Below are 16,161 nucleotides of genomic sequence, written 5' to 3' on the forward strand. Positions count from 1 at the left end.
CCTGGGCTCCATAACACCTCAGCAGAGCCACAGGCTGATTGTCTCCATGCCGCATTGAAAGCTGCAAAAGGATTCCTGACCAAGTATTGAGTGCATAACTGAACATAATTATTTGAAGGTTGACTTATTTGGTATTAAAACACATTTCTTTTATTGGTCGGATAAAATATGTTAATTTTTTTAGAGAGGCATTTTGGGTTTTCATGAGCTGTATGCCAGAATCATCAGTATTAAAACAATAAAGGACCTGAAATATTTCAGTTGGTGTGCAATGAATCTAAAATATATGACAGTTTAATTTTTATCATTACATTATGAAAAATAATTAACTTTATCACAACATGCTAATTTTTTGAGAAGGACCTGTATACTGGCTGATCAGACCAATTAAGACACAATAGGGGTAACTAAACAGAATACAATTACAAACACAAAAACAAATAACAGTACAGCTAAGTTTGGCTAAACTAAAGACTCACAAAATGAAAATCAAAAATATTAAAGTTTAAATACAAAAATTTTCTTAAATACAAAACTTATCTAAACAAAGAAACTACAAATTTCCCCTGCCAGCAGGAACTAGTGGCGTAGTCCAATCAGCATTTAAGCCTGCTGAGCCCTGGCCCCCATCTTTTGTCTGGCCACTCCAATGCAGGTAAGTACCGGCAAAACACAAACAAAAGGTCAGTCACAAGCGAACAAATTAAACTTAAGCTGATATAAATACACGTTAACTAAATGTGCGTGCTAACAAAAAGAACAAATGTATCCAAATCAATTAAAGCTTTACTGAAACTAAAGTGGTGTTGTGTTGGAATGAAAAAATAAATTGTGCATAAAAGTTACCGATTTCTGTCTTCAGAGTGTGGCCATGAATTTGGCCATCACAGTTACATATGCAAGAAAATTACATTTCTCCCCTTTATTTCTTTATATTTTCCTCTGGTTGTTGCAGCAGCAGCCTGACAAATGTAGAAATTGATGGTTGAGTTTTATTTACAGGTGCATCTAAATTAATTTACTCATCTAGATAAAGTTACTGTAGTCATCTCAATTTCTGGAAAGCACAAAAATTGCCAAAGACATTGTTTATTTACAAACTGCTGCATTTAAGTATTTTAAAGGAAGGTTTAGTGGAAGGAAAAAGTGACAGAAAAAGGTACAGGAGCAGTGTACCTTTTTCTTGAAACGATTGTGAGAGAAAAAAAAGCCCATTCAAGAGTTTGGAGGAGATTCTCATGGCGTGATCTTTGGTTGGAGTCGGAGCCTGAAGCGCAGCCTTCCACAGTCGCATCCATGACAACTGTCACATTCCTTGCAGTGAGTCATTCCTGACCTGGAGACGTCAGAAGAGTCTTACCTGGGGTAAGGGTCGGGTAAGACACCAAAGCGGTTCTACTGCTTGGTGGTTCAAAGTCCTCCGTCAAGATGAAAATAGAATTTGCATTTCATTTGAAAATTGAGGTCCAGTGATTCTTGAGTGGATTGGCAAAAAAACTGAAGTTGTTTAGAGTCCAGAGTGAAGTTTCCACAATCAGATGATTTGAGGAGAACGATACCCGCTGGTGTTGGTCCGCCTTGCTTCAGAAAGACCAAGTCACAGCACTTTGTGCTTCCATCTGCTCATGATCTTCATGAAGATGCTAATTTTAGTTTCAATTACAAACCAGAACCAACGGCTGATCGACTACATGACACACTGCATTGATGCTGCAGTTCATGCAAAAGGAGCCTCAGCAATAAGTATTGATTGCATGTCACTTTCAAAATATCGGCTTACTTGTCAGTAGGTCAAAATAAGCTCGTTTTGTTATGTAATTTTCTAAGAAACTTGATTCTGGATTTTCATTAACTTTAAGTGATCATCCTAAAAATGGAAAAAATATAAGTATTTTAAGTATTTTGCTCTGTGCCAAATTAATCTATATCATTATTTGTTATATATAAAATACTTGATGAAGAAGCTAACTTTTCGGTTATCTAATTTATCCAGGTGAAACTTGGTTTTAGAGGTGCGATTTATTTTTCGCCAGTAGGTGGCGACAAATCTCATTTCACCCTTTTCTGTTTCTCTTTTGACCATTCCGTAACTATAATCATATTCATATTCATCAACGTGTTTCTCCATTTTGATGGCTGAATAGGGAGCTACCTCTGGTCAAGAGGAAAAAGCAGAAGTGAATTGTGAGCTGGTTCCGGTTTGGTTGTTTAGAGACACCTGTGGAAAGCCAGTGAGGTTAGTTCCTCTGAGCTGCTGAGGAGGAACCAGATGGTGATGGTGATCACATCGCTCTCACCATCAGTATAAAAAAAATGAAAAAAAAAAAACCAAACAAACAAAAAAAGAGTTAAATCTCAGAAAACACCACAAAGACTGTTCTGAAAGTATAAGAACAATTTAAGGTGATTTAATCTAATAATTTACTGGCGAGAGTTTTACAGGAGGAGGGCGGGGTCAGGGTCGGCTGGGGCGGGCGGTGCTTTCGGTCGCCCATGCCCCCTTCTGCCCTCTCCGCTCGCTGCGGGGGGAAGAAGAGTGAACTTGAACGCTACTGCCTGCTTTCCACCCGCTCAGCGCCAGTCCAGGCGGAGGCCAGTCAGCTAGTCTTATCAGTTCGTCCCCGCCGGTGGAGTCTCGGTCAGCTTATCGGAGCCGGAGCAGCTGGACGGGCGGGGAGGGGGGTTCTGCTTTTTAGGGGGGTTTGGGACCCAGAAAGGTGCCCGACAAGGCGTCGCGATGTCCAGGCGCAAACTTGGGAGCCGACCGCAGCACCTGAGTGCGATTCAAGGTAAGCAAGGAGGGAACACGTTGGAGTGTTTTTTTTCTTTTCTTTTTATTCTCCTTTAAATATATTTTCGTAAAAACGAATTAATATCCAGCTTGTGTTTCGTCGTGGTTCAAACTTACGCGCTTATTTGTATCCAATTACTAATAAGCAATATTAAACGGATAATTGATTCGCTGGCAATTCTCAGACACGAGGGTCACATCCTGAAAGTGTGTTTTGTGTTTAATTTGCCGCCGGTGAAGTGTTGTTTGAGCGTGTAGCGTTGGAGTTTAAAGGGACATGTTTGAAGAAGCGCTCGGTTTTAATGTCCGCGTTGTTTGTCCTGGTGAGTGTCGGTGTTGTTGCTGCTGCAGTTCCCACAGAGGAAGGACCGGTTTATTGGCTCTGCTCAGAGGCTACAGGTCCGAACAAGATTATTAATCAAAACAGTTTTTAGAAAGGTTGGTTTCTTTAAATAATAATAATAATAATAAAAAAAAGACGCACATACACCGGCTCCTCAAAACAAGTCCTCCTGACGTTTTTATTTAAAAACCCCAATTGAAATAAAAAGCAAAACAACAACAAAAAGTGAACTTGTTTCCCATTATTATTACTTTTATAAGCACAGGGAGGAAATGAAGACGGGGAGCTGAGAATAATTTTTTTACAGTTCTCCACTGGAGACCAGTGGTGCGTGTCTGCTGTGACCACAGGCCCTGACTCAACCCTGTATATGTTGTGCGAATGTGTGTGTGTGCGTGCGCGCGCGCGCTGGCACGCACGAGTGCGGGCATGCGCGTGTAACCGCGCCTTGCAAGTCTGCACAAACAGCGCGGGCCTGAAACAGGAAAGGTGACATTTTTGAGTAACAACTGCTGAGATCCGAGTTCAGACTGTACTGTCTGTACCTGTCCTGTACGGACAGGCTGCCCGGCCTGGGCAGGTGGATTCAGGTGTGCCCATGACCGGTGTTGAGCAACAGACTCCTGACCCCCCCACCTCCTCCTTCCTCCCTCCTCCTCCTCTCTCTCTACCTGAGCTGTGTGAGTTTACTCAAGCTCTTCAGGGGGTTTGGTTGAAGCTTTGTCCACAGACGCTCTGTGGTTGTATTCAAAGCGGAGGACCACATTAGATTTGTCAACTTGTTACCCTCCTCCCTCAGTACTTGGTGTGAACACAGGAAGAAAAAAAAAAAAAAGACGTGGCTGGTCTCTTATCTCAGACACCTTCAGTCACTTTTTTTTTCTCTCTTTTATTGCAATCCACTTCCTGTTGAGAAACTCCCGCTGCATGTGGCTGGTAAGGCAACATTTTCTGTTGAGTGAAAGGTGAACGCCTCAGTCACAATCATTCACCTTCTTCTTCTTCTTCTTCTAGTTCAGTCATCTCTCTACCAGAGGGCGAGTCATTTTATTAACAGGAGGTTTGTGCTCGGGTGGACCGTTGGGCTCTTTTGTGCTGCACCCAGCCGGAACGAGCACAGATCTGTAACTGGTTTTTAAAGGAAGTGGTCAGCGTTGGCTGAGCAGATTGGCCTCGTTGAGCTTATAAGTGAAACTAGCACTTTCAATCAGCAGGTCTGTTTGTTTGTTCCATTGAGGTCAGCGCTGCTCTCTGTCTGTAATTTAGAGGAGCACACCAAAACCTTGGCTGCGTGCAGCACTTAAAACCCAACTTCATTTAGAAGTTAATTGAGACGCCCGACTTTGTAGTGGATGAGACTTCAAACGACGAGAGTGAAGTGTTTTCTGTTTATATGCTTCTAACGGGGGGGGGAAGATTTACAATCATGAAAATGCACCGATCTCGACTTTTTTGGGGCCAATTATCTTCCCTCTGTCAGAGTCTGGATAGAGGGAGCAGTTCAAAAGGTGCTTTATGTTACAAGCTGTATGTGGGTCCAGACCAAAAGTGATGGGAGTTTGGCGTTTGTTTCTGATGCGTTTTCTTTTATGACCTGCAAATCGGAGCCAATCAGGAAATGGTGTGATTCAGATGAGTTGGGTTTGGGGGGTTGGTATATGTTTCTAATACAATTATAAAAACATCATGTCAAACCAGAGTTAAAGGCCGACGTTATCAGATGTCTGGAATGATCTGTTCAGCGTAGGGGAAAAAAAAGAGTTGAATTTTAAAAGCTTGAATTTGGTTTTATTACATTTAGAAGTTTAATCATAATCAAGGAATGTTATTTACTCTGCTTAAGGGAAGTATTCATCACACCCCAACACATAGTGCACAATTGTGAAGAGGAAGGAAAAAATTACGCTTGGTATTCTTTTGTTTTCTTTGAAACAGAAATTCATTGTGTGGATTTCTTTAATTATTTCATCTGGGTATAAGTCCAGCTGATCTATGAAAACCTCAGAGGTTTGCTGGAAGAAACAGGATCACAAAGATGGTCAGTGAGCCACATGGAGAGAGATCAAGCAGATTTAGGTTGTGGAACTAGATTCATAGTTCTGAAAGTCTCGCTGAACGCCGTTCGATGCATCACCTCAAAATCAAGACGTGGCCGTCCGCACAAGCAGCCCGGAGGCTCTGGGTAACTCTGGAGGAGCTGCAGCGCTCCAGACATCTGGAAACAGTGCCAGGAGGAAGATTGAGTCCAGTCAAAGGACAGAAAACATGTGGAGGAAACTGCTTTGGGCAAATAGGACAACATTTTGTGACTTGGACGCAAAAGTATGTGTGTCGGAGAAGAAGAAACCTCCCCCGGTATGGTAATGGCAGCATCATGCTGTGGGGATGTTTGTCCTCAGGAGGGACAGGGAAGCTGGTCAGAGTATGGATGGAGAGACTGCTTAAGGTTTGAAGTCTGATGTTTGAGTTTGAGTGAGTTTTCATTGTATTTTTTACAAAGTGAGCAGAAATTTCATTCTAATGTTCAAAGCTGGTAAAGACGCAACACAGAACACCTGCATATAAATATAAATACAAGAAGCAATCTTACTTTCACTCATCAATTGTGAAAATTCTGCTTTTTCATCAATGAGGTGTGAATACTTTCGTAGGCCTCTGGAGGTTCAAATTTAAATTCCTCTGCTCCTGTTTGTTCTTCCTCAGATGTCTGTGATATGGAGGAAGCTGCCGACCCGCCAGGCGACCACCACCTTCCTCCTCCTCCTCTTCCACAGGTCCAAGCCCCAGAGGATGACCTCCTGACCTGTGGGCAGTGCAGCCAGGCCTTCCCCCTGGCCCACATCCTGGCCTTCATCCAGCACAAGCAGGGCGGCTGCGTGTCACGGAGCCCGGGCTCCGGGGCCACTCCCACGTCACCCGCCGGTCGAGCCGGGCGCCAGCGGGTCGCCGGCGTCGAGCCGCAGCCCGGCTTCATCGAGCTCCGGAGAGGGGCTTCCAGGGGCCGGTCCTGGGGGGACGAGTCCTGCCTGAGCGTGAAGGCGGAGCTCAGCAAACCAGGTGAGGCCCCACAACAAGGTGGCAGGTTGCTAACGACTGAGTCTGTGTTTTTGTGTTGTTTTTTTGTTTTTTTCCAGTCATCCTTTTATTCAGTTAACAACTGCTCCTCCTCCCCCTCGAGCCCAGCTCATTAGATAGCCGTTGCCATTAGCGCACCCGCGTGAGTTAGTGACACTCGGGCTAATTGTGTGGAAAGGATAGGCGTCAGGAACATTCAGAGGGCACCGCGGGTCCCCCGGGGCCCCGGCCAAGCACCTGAGCTCCTTCCCGTCTCCCTGGCTGTCGGCCTCTGAGGCAGAGTGGCCAGGTAAACATGTCTCTTCCTGCCTGTCATCCATGATGCTCCGCCTCGGCCAGCAGAGTGGGTCTAACGGCCCCGCCGGCCGCCATGACACCGTAATGGAGGACGTTGCGTCAGCTCCTCAGCTGTCTCCCACTGATCAGCCCCAGGCTGAGCCACCTGAGCTCCTGGGAGCCTCCTCCTCCTCCTCCTTTTTCTTCTGCCTGTTTTCAAAAGGAAGATCCCATCTTGTCTCTTTTCTTGTTCTGTCTTAAACTGTGTGTGATATGTCAGCAGCCGCTCTGTCTTTTTCCTCCCTAAATGCTGCTTTTTTACGCTTCTCCAGCATCCTTTAGCGAAGACGAAGCAAACGTGTGACTGCGGCCGAATACAGCGTCACGGTGGGGAAGATCAGAAATCCCTGAATCCTTGTTAAAATCCATCTGAATAATTTTATGTAGCAAGATGAAAACAAGGTACCACTTTACAAAAAGGCTCCCCTTACAGATGGCTAATAGTTCATAGATTAATCTGTAATTGGTTTATATATCATTAATAACTGTTTATTATGCGCCAAGTAAGGGTGAAAAGGAGACTTTGTGCTGAAAAATTATGTTTAGAAATGCTTACTGTGCTTCCGAGTCAGTCTGAAGTGTTTAGTATAACAACTCTAGATAAAATATTTAGGTGAACAGATTTGACTCACCATTTGGCAAAAAATGGTAGATTTTGTTGCCTCCTCTGTCTTAATTAATGCATAATAAACAGTAATTAATGATTTATAAAGGGTTTAGATATGAATTAATTACATATCCATGAACTACTTATTAGCTTTGGTAAAGTGGCACCAAGAAAGGTTATAAGAGTTGATGGATTTCCTCACAAAGGTCAGAGGTGTCAGGTTGCGAAATGAACGTTTGTATCTAAGGTACGAGCGCCCCATTGCTCTTTTTCCTTTTTGTATTTTTTTGTTAAACGCTCGCCACACGTTGGCAGTTCCTTCCTTTGTGTCAACGCTCAAGAGGACGCATGCATGCATGCATGCAGTGTTTCCGTTTGTCCACATGTTCACCTCGCTGTGAGTGGGTTTGCAGCAATGCGTAGCCCAGCAGGACAACGGTGAGGGAGCGGAGGGGGTCAAAAAAAAGGAAAAAGAGCATGACAGGTTGTGCATAATGCAGGAGATAAGTTTGGATTAAATTTTTATCCATGTTGGTTCAGAGTTTGACATTTTACGTTCGTACCTTGAGCTAAAACGCCGGGTGTGCGGAGTGACCTCGTTGGAGAGGTTTGACTCCTGAAATGACTGCAAGTGAAAGAGCAAAAAAAAAAAAAAAGACGACAAACGGCAGCTCTCTGTTCATTCAGAGCCTGATGGAGGAGAAAACGGGGGGATGGATTACTGAGCAGCCGCGTGCATCTGTCTCATTCCTTTTTATTTATTCTCCTTGTTTGTTTTTTTTTTTCTTTTTGCGCCTTCCCATTTCTTCCCCCGCATCTTCAGCACACTTTCGCTTTGCCCTCTTTCAATCCCCCCTCCTCCTCCTCTTCTTCATCTTCCTCTCTCTCTCTTTTTTTCTCTTTCCTCCGCCTCCCGAGGGAGAAGAGATTCTGCCTGCTGCTCGTTAGTGCTCCCAGCCAATCTGCATTTTTAATTAGTAGTTATTGCTTCTGCTTAATATTCAAGTGCTACCCTGGGCCAAATGGGAATCCTTACAAAAAGAGGAGGAGTGAGCGGAGGAAAGCGAAACCGGCCGGGTATTGTGTTTCTCTCCAGGACCCCAAGACAAAAGCCGCCCCCCCCCCCACCTTCCTCACCACCTCCTCTTCCTCACCCTCACCCTTAGGGAAAGATTTGGTGGGTTTTTTTTAGGGGGAGTCGAGGTTGGAGGATGGGTCTAGAGTACAATTCGAAGGGGTGACACATTTTCCTGGTGTCTTTTGCCCCCCTCCATGCTGCATTACAATCTTTTTTATCTCATTCTCTCTTTATCTCCCGAGCCCTGACCTACCTATCTCTCTGTTTATCTTCCCTCCTCTCGCTCTTCACCCTATTTTTTTTCTCTCTCTCTCTCTTTAAGGAGTATCTCAACTTCTCCTGGCTTTCTCCTCAGGCTAGGTTAAAGGACACGAACACCGCAGCTTCTCTCATCTCCAGACAGAGGGAGGGCGACGAAGGGGAAAAAAAAAGAAAGAAAACGAAACAGTTGCTCTCTTTTTCATCTTCAATCTCCTCCCCACCCCCCCATCCTCCAATAAAATACAGAAGGATTTGACTTGAAGAAACATGAAAGAGGCTTATACCAGAGTCTGCTTTGAACCTCTCCAAAGAAAAAGTGTTTAAAAAAAAAAACAGTTTTCCCTTCAATTTAGGGATCTTCTCGCCAGTTCTGATTTATGCAGAAAGGCCTCATTTGTCAAGCAGGCTGAGTCAGAGCCCGATTTGCATAAAACGTTCGTTTTCTGCATTCTGCTAATTAGCAATTTGCAGCTTAATTGGCGTGCAGCTCTCAGTTAGGAGACAAAGCTATATAAAAATATCTCCAGATGTACTTTTTCACTTTCCTTCCTTCGTCCAGGTGAGGTTCTTCTTCGCCCCGCTCTCGAGATTCGGCTTCAGCATCGTCCTCGTTCTCGTGCACAGCTTTCATCAATTAAAAATGGCTGCGATAAATATTTCAATGTGCCTAAAAGTGGTTGTTTGTAGTGATAAAACCAAGTAATTCTCAACTCTTCTGTCTCACCTTAGGTTGAGTTTCACATATGAGCAGTTTGTTGCATTGCCATGACATGTTTTTTTATTTATCATTTTTTTGCAACCTCCCTGAGTCTGAAAAGCGGGCCCATATTTAGTTTCCTCCTCCAGATGGGGGTGATTTCTCTTGATTTTAAAGAATAAAATGAGCAAAAAACAAACCAAAACAAAAATTTTTGATCATGTTGCATTTAATACTATACAGAAATTACATAATTTTGAGCGATTTAATACTTTTGATGCTGAAATCGTAACGAGCCACAGTCGGTCTTTAAATATGGAGTGCTTTTCATGCACAACAAGTCCAACATGGAGTGTTTCAGATAAAATAAAAACATTAGAAAATGGAGAATTAATCACATTTTTAGATTCAAGAAATCACTTCACCAGAACCCGACATAAAGTAGGTTAAAGATCTTAAAAAGCAACGCATCATGCCCAGGGCTAAAGAAATAGATGTTTATTAGTTCAGGTGATTTCTAAGACTTTGTGACGCCATTGAACCCCACGGATGGTTATTATTCATTAATGGAGAAAACATGCAACAATGGTGGATCGTCCCAGGAATGGCTCTCCCACTGAAATTACTCCAAGAGGCCAGACTTTATATTAAACGATGTACTATAGGCAAAGTTTCAAGCTGAAATCACTGATGAAAAATAACATCTTGCTGATCCCCAAGTCGGAAATTATTCTGAGGACTGACGAGACAAAAGTGAGACATTCAGGTGTGTGTATCATTAGATTTGGTTTAAAACTGAAACAGTATTTCAGAAAAACTGTTACTCACAGTGAAACATGGTGGGGTTGCTCTGATTCTTGAGGACCTGAATGACTTGCCTGATTGAAACTCTGAATTCGGCTCACCAGGACAGAGATCCAAAGCAAACCTTCAGGTCCGCCTCTGAATGACTGAGATAACGAATGTTTTTGAAGACCTAGTTAAAGTCCAGTTGAAATGCCGTGACACGACTGCGACAGGACGTTAAGACTCAAAATGAGCTTTTTGTTTACTCTGCTTGATATAAAATGTGTGAATAATTTTTTACAATGAGATTTGCTATCCACAATAACCCTTAAACTTTCAGATTATTCTTGTTCTGTGATTTTTGTTTGTGTAAGGTAGCTTCTGTGTCAAACTTTCTATATTTAAGTCAGATGATTTATTTGGATTAAACATTTGTTAATTCAGTTCTGAATGCATCATAATTTTTGTTCATGAACACTGCTTGTATTGTTTTTTTTTTTTTTACAATGACGTAGACCAAATTAGGCAGAAGGGAAACAGTTTATGAAAATGAAGCATGATGTTCGTCTGCATTGTTGTAAAGGAGCAGCTAATTCACTTTCTTAGAAATTAACTGCTCAGTTTACATCTCCGTAAAGTTGCTCCCAAGTGGACATTAATCTTTAATTTTCCTTCCCGGGTGGAGCTCAAATGTTTCAATAAACATTTCACTGTTTCGTCCGTCCACTAACTCTGGGTTTCTCTCTTCTTGCAGGATGCGAAGAGCCCGCCTTTTTCACTTGCTTTCAGTGTGACGGCGTGTTCTGCTCGGCATGGGCGCTGCTCCAACACGCCCAGCACACGCACTCCTTCAGCATCTACCAGGAGGATGAGGATGACGACGCCTACATGGGAGGAAGAGAGGGTCTGAAAGAGAACAAGCCCGCAGCAGCTGTTCTGGACCCGCACCACCTGAACCAGGCTCTCGCCTCCGCCTTTCAGCCCACCGCCCAGCGGCGCTCGCGTCAGAACCAAGCCACCTCGGCTAGCCTCCAGGCCATGAACTTCTCTGTGCGACTCCGGGAACTCGCTGAGGGGAACAACACGAGCCTCAGCTCCCCCATGGCGCCCGTGTTGTCTCCATCCTCGTCTCCACCGGCAGCGTCGACGTTTCCTCAGCCTGGCGCCCTCCAGGCTGATTTTCACTGCGAGCTGTGTGACCAGAACTTCCACTCGCTGCGCGCCCTGTCTGCCCACCGCCGGACTCACGCCTGCGACAGGCCCTATCACTGTGGGGTGTGTGGGCAGGCCTTCGCTCAGAGCGGGCAGCTCGCTCGCCACATCAGGGGCCACCACCGGGAGGCTGCAGGTGGAGGAAGTGGGTGCGAGTCGGTGGAGGCGGTTCTGATGGAGGAGGATATTGGGAGGCAGGGGGCCCGGGGCAGACTTCAGGGGCCAGGGATGATGGGAAAAGAGCTGGATCTGACCCTCCCCAAGCACCCGACTGTAGCTTCAGGCCTAATGCTGTTGAACTCCCATCTCAGACCACCGGACAGGGAGCTGCTGAGGCTCTACCCAAACCACAGGGCCGGAGGCGAGGAGGCGGCAGAGGGGCAAGGGGAGCCGCAGCCTGCGTCGCCCTGCGCCAGCCCCTCTGAAGGTTCCCTAGAGAGCGGAGATACGGGAGGAAGCGGGGAAAGTGGCATCGCCAGTGGCAACTGCACGCCCAAACGCCCAGAAATGGGCGAGAGAGCGCGGGGGGCTGGAGAGTGGGAGAACGAACAAGGAGAACTCGTCGAGAGAGAGAAGGAGTGGGCCTCTGGCGTGCAAGAGTGGCAGAGAGACTTTGAGCGGCGAAGCGCCGCAGGAGCCGCCATCGCCGGCGCGAATGCCAGCTCCACTCCAGGTCCCACTGGGAAGAAGAAGAAAGACGAGGCCTGTGAGTTCTGTGGTAAGCAGTTCAGAAATAGCAGCAACCTGACCGTGCACCGCCGAAGCCACACGGGTGAGCGGCCGTACCGCTGCGGCCTCTGCAACTACGCCTGCGCCCAGAGCTCCAAGCTGACTCGCCACATGAAGACCCACGGTGCCCAGGGGGCCAAGGCCTCCTTCCTGTGCCAGCTGTGCGCCGTGCCCTTCACCGTGTACGCCACCCTGGAGAAACACCTGAAGAAGGTCCACGGCCTGAGCCACGCCAACGTCGGGGCATACGCGCAGGCCAGCGCCGCGGATACCTTGGCCGCTTTGAGAGCGGGAGAGGAAGCAGGAGTCGGGGTGGTGAAGATGGAGGAGGATGAGGCGGGTCTGGAGAGCAAGGCGCAGGGTTACGCAGAAAGAGACATGGAGGTGGAAGAAGGTAGAGGGAGTCCAGCAGCAGTGGAGGATCTCCCACATGAAAGCATTGCTGAGGCGGGTCTAGCTTTGGCTTCTGCTCACTGAATCAGGTTAAAGTCGCGGAGACGCCGCATTACTGTCAGCAGCAGGTCGCAACAACTGCCGAGGCCCGCTGCAGCCAGCAGTTGTTCATAATCGACTGCAAAGCTGCTGGCTGAAACTAAGTGCCTACAGTTCTTCAGACCACAGAGAAAAACAAGTCCGTGACATTCAGCAGGGAGATTACCATACCTCGTGAACAGGAAGTGCACTGCCGCAGTCCACACCAACACAGGAAACTGATCACCATGCTGCAGCGCAAAATGCAAGAGAACAAGAATGTTTCACGTCTGTAGCGACCCACTGGACAGATGGCGACGCATCAACCCAATCAGAAGAGATTATACTGTGTAAAAAAATAATTAAAAAAGCAATATAATGCTATTGAGCACTGATGAGTATAGAGAGGTCAGACCGTGCTGTTCTCTGTGGAGAAGACCTTTTAAAGACTTTGGAGCCGCCGCAGGGCTGAAATGAATCCAAACACTGTCTGCCTGTAGTTTGTCACACACTTTTTAAAGGCGCTTGCTTGTCACAACACTTGTCACTTAATGTTTACAAGTCCCATGGGGCCGAGCGAGGCTGTGCTCCTGACTTTGTGAATAGATGCTGCAGTGGATGTGAAAAAAGAAAAAAAGTTTACACACCCTTGTCGAAACGCCAAGTTTCTGTGACCTAGAAATGATGAGACTGTGACGAATCATTTCAAAACACGAATGGACGTGTTTGAGGGAGAACTGCAAAAATTAAGAGGCCCAGTAGCCTATTTGCATAAGTTTGTGCACCCCCAAATTAAAAGTTTGAAGCACATTTTAGTTCAGTTTCAACATTCAGTCTGAATTATTTGACATCTCATTTCCACAGCTATGAACGCCCCTCAGATTACTTTAGCTCTGAACTTTGACTAAGCCGTTACTCGAGCTTTCTGTTCTAGTGGAATCGTGTTAGTGGACTTTCGACTCATGAATGATAAGACCCATCTTCACCATTGTAGCAAACACCTGAAAAAAAAGTGACTGGTGCCCATAGAAGAAGAGTAACCCCCAGAGCAGGATGGTCCCACCATCATGTCTCTCCATGGTGATGCTGCTGTTTTGGTGCCAAATCTACATTTTGGAATCGGGACCCAAATCTTTCATTGTGGTCCCATCACACTTTCTTACACACAGATTTGGGTCAGAACTGGATGTTTGGAGAAAAAACTGATTTTTTCGTCCAGCTAACGTGAGGTTATTGTCCCAGTCAGGTCAGAGGTTTCTGATGTTGCTGGCAGCATCTGGACCAGATTCAGTGAAGGCCTCCTTCTCTGTCAGACTCGACCTGTGACTCCAATAACTTATTTCCAGTCAAAATGATTACCGTAACCCACAGGCCCCCCGCCAATTGTCGTGAATAGTTTTGGATAGATTCCAGATTGTATTTGTGCCCTTCTCCTGACTGATACATTTGTATAATCAAATCTGAAAACTGTGACTTCAGCTGAAGGATGTCATGAAACTTCTGCTTGACCAGCTGAACTTCAGTTACAGTCGATCTCTATAATTAGTGTCAGGTGTGACACTAATGCATCCAGTTTATTGCAGCTTATTTATCATACATTTTCTCTTTATCTCAGCTGTTTATTTTCTGGCAAGAAAATAATAATCATTTTTAGAATCTTAAAATCTTGGTATTTCACCAGGATGTGTGGACTTCATTTTTCTTTTTTAAACCTCCACTGCACATGGAACCTTTTTGTCTGTTTTTCTATTTTTTATAAATGTGAATACAGAGACTTTAAAGTCTCGTCTGCTGATGTTTTGTAAGATTAGTTTCTATGCATATATAAAAAAAAAAGCCAGCAATTTTTACATACATATGAAACGGGTGTGTATCATTTCCCCCTTCTGTACTGTTGTGATGGTAATTTCTCTCTTTCGTTGTTTACATTGGTTAAAAGTGCCGGGCGGCCGCGTGAAACTCGTGCATGTTTCGTAATTTCTGTTGTCTGCCTTTGAATTCTTCCTAATTTATGGCTGCTGCATGTTGGCGGGTCGTTTTTGTTTCGCTGCCGGGAAACGTGAGCCCACCAAGCGAGCACTTAGGGGTGTGAGGGTGTGGAAATTAGCATCAATAGTCATAATCAATATGTTGAGTTTGTGTTTATTATTTGTGACCACTTTTAAATCCAAGTTGATCTAAAGACAACCTTTAAAATCAGCTTATTTTGACAGTAAAACCTCAATGAATTTGTCTACTCTATTTTTTTCCGTCAATCTCTTGACCTCTGAACACATTCAGGTCATTAAAAACGTTTGTGCATTTTGTTTAAAAAAATGATTAATGAATGATCGCAGTGTAACTGTTCAGGGATGTTGTTGTACATATTTTCTTGCTGTTCTTGTTGTGGATACCTGCCTGCTCCTGTTACATGTTACTCACTTTCCCCCAGCATGGCTGACTCCTTTCTTTTTATGCCCAAAAGTGACTGTCTGTGTAAAAGGATGTAATTTTGTTATTGCCTTCATGACAAAACCTCAATAAAGAATTGAGGTTAAATATATTCTCTTGTTGGGTCTCTAATTTGTTTATTTATTTTTTATATTTTCTGTAGTCATTTGTTGAACCACTACTCAAAATGTCCACAGTTTGTTACAGACCTTAGTATTTAACTGTATAATCGTAACTAGAAGTAAAATAAGTGTTCAAGAATTAAAAATGTCAAAAGTGAGTAGAAATCAACTTTGAGAGCATCTGATCCATCAATTTACCTTCTCAGTTGAGTTTGGGTGTAGACTTTAGCTAGGACATTCCAGCATATGAATATGTTGCGATCTAAGCCTTTCTGTTGTGGCGCTGGATTTATTTTTTGAACCTCTGTCCCAGTCTCAAACGTTTAGCAGGATTTCTTCGAACATTGTCTTGTATTTATCTCCATCCATCTTTTTATACTTTTATCAAGCATCTATGTCCTCAGTGAAGGAAAGCGTCCCCACAGCCTGACGCTGCCACTGCCATGTTTCACACATCATCCTAATGTGCAAACTTCAACGTCCTCAACACACGTTTTGCATACAAACCCAGACGTTGAAGTTTGGCCTCATTGGACCAGAGAAAGTTCTTTTACCAGTTATTTTACCAGTCCTTTTCATGACTTGTGCAAACTACAAATGGGTCCTATATTTGCTTTCTTTCAGAAATGACTTTCCTATCAAACTGAAATTTACCCCGAATAACCGATTCTCCAACCTGAGCTATTCATGCAGCTCCTCCAGTTACCACAGGCCTCCTGGCTGCTTGTCTAACTTGCGTCAACAACTGTGACTTGTTTGTACTTTTTCTATTTTTAAATCACAGACTGAGCAGTTCTCTGTGATATCTGTAAATCTGGATATTGCGTATAACCTAACCTAACCTAACTCCACATCTTTTTCTCTTACTGCTCCTTGGTCTTCATGAAATTGTCTAATGTTCCCTAACAAATCTCAGAGGCCTTCACAGATTAATCCCGAGATTAAATGACACACAGATCAGGTGGGACTTTACTGACAAAATGACTTCTCGAGGAAACGACACTGGATTTTATTTTGAGGTATCAGAGTAACAGGGGCTAAATATAAATTCAGAAATACGTTTCAAAATTTTATTTGAAAAAAAAAAAAAGCTTAAAACCTTGTTTTATTTTCCTTCCGGCTCACATTATTTTTGCTGGTCCCATACAATCCCGTAAAAAAAAAAAAAAACTTTGTTTTTGGAAAGTGACTAAAATGGGAAAGTTGATGAATACTTCTGGAAG

At 44.4% G+C, this 16,161-nt stretch overlaps 1 protein-coding gene across 1 annotated transcript; it reads left to right on the plus strand.

Annotated features, from left to right (window-relative positions):
* The first annotated feature begins 2,439 nt into the window (after positions 1 to 2,439).
* On the plus strand, positions 2,440 to 14,928 carry znf296 (zinc finger protein 296). The gene is made up of 3 exons (XM_017308405.2): positions 2,440 to 2,789; positions 5,838 to 6,191; positions 10,729 to 14,928. Exons 1-3 carry the CDS (start codon positions 2,738 to 2,740, stop codon positions 12,390 to 12,392), a joined length of 2,070 nt encoding a protein of 689 aa, XP_017163894.1. The 5' UTR covers positions 2,440 to 2,737; the 3' UTR covers positions 12,393 to 14,928.
* Positions 14,929 to 16,161: the final 1,233 nt, after the last annotated feature.

Source organism: Poecilia reticulata, chromosome 13 (assembly GCF_904066995.2).
Source record: "Poecilia reticulata chromosome 13, P_reticulata-male-v2, whole genome shotgun sequence".
Classification (NCBI taxonomy): Eukaryota; Metazoa; Chordata; class Actinopteri; order Cyprinodontiformes; family Poeciliidae; genus Poecilia; species Poecilia reticulata.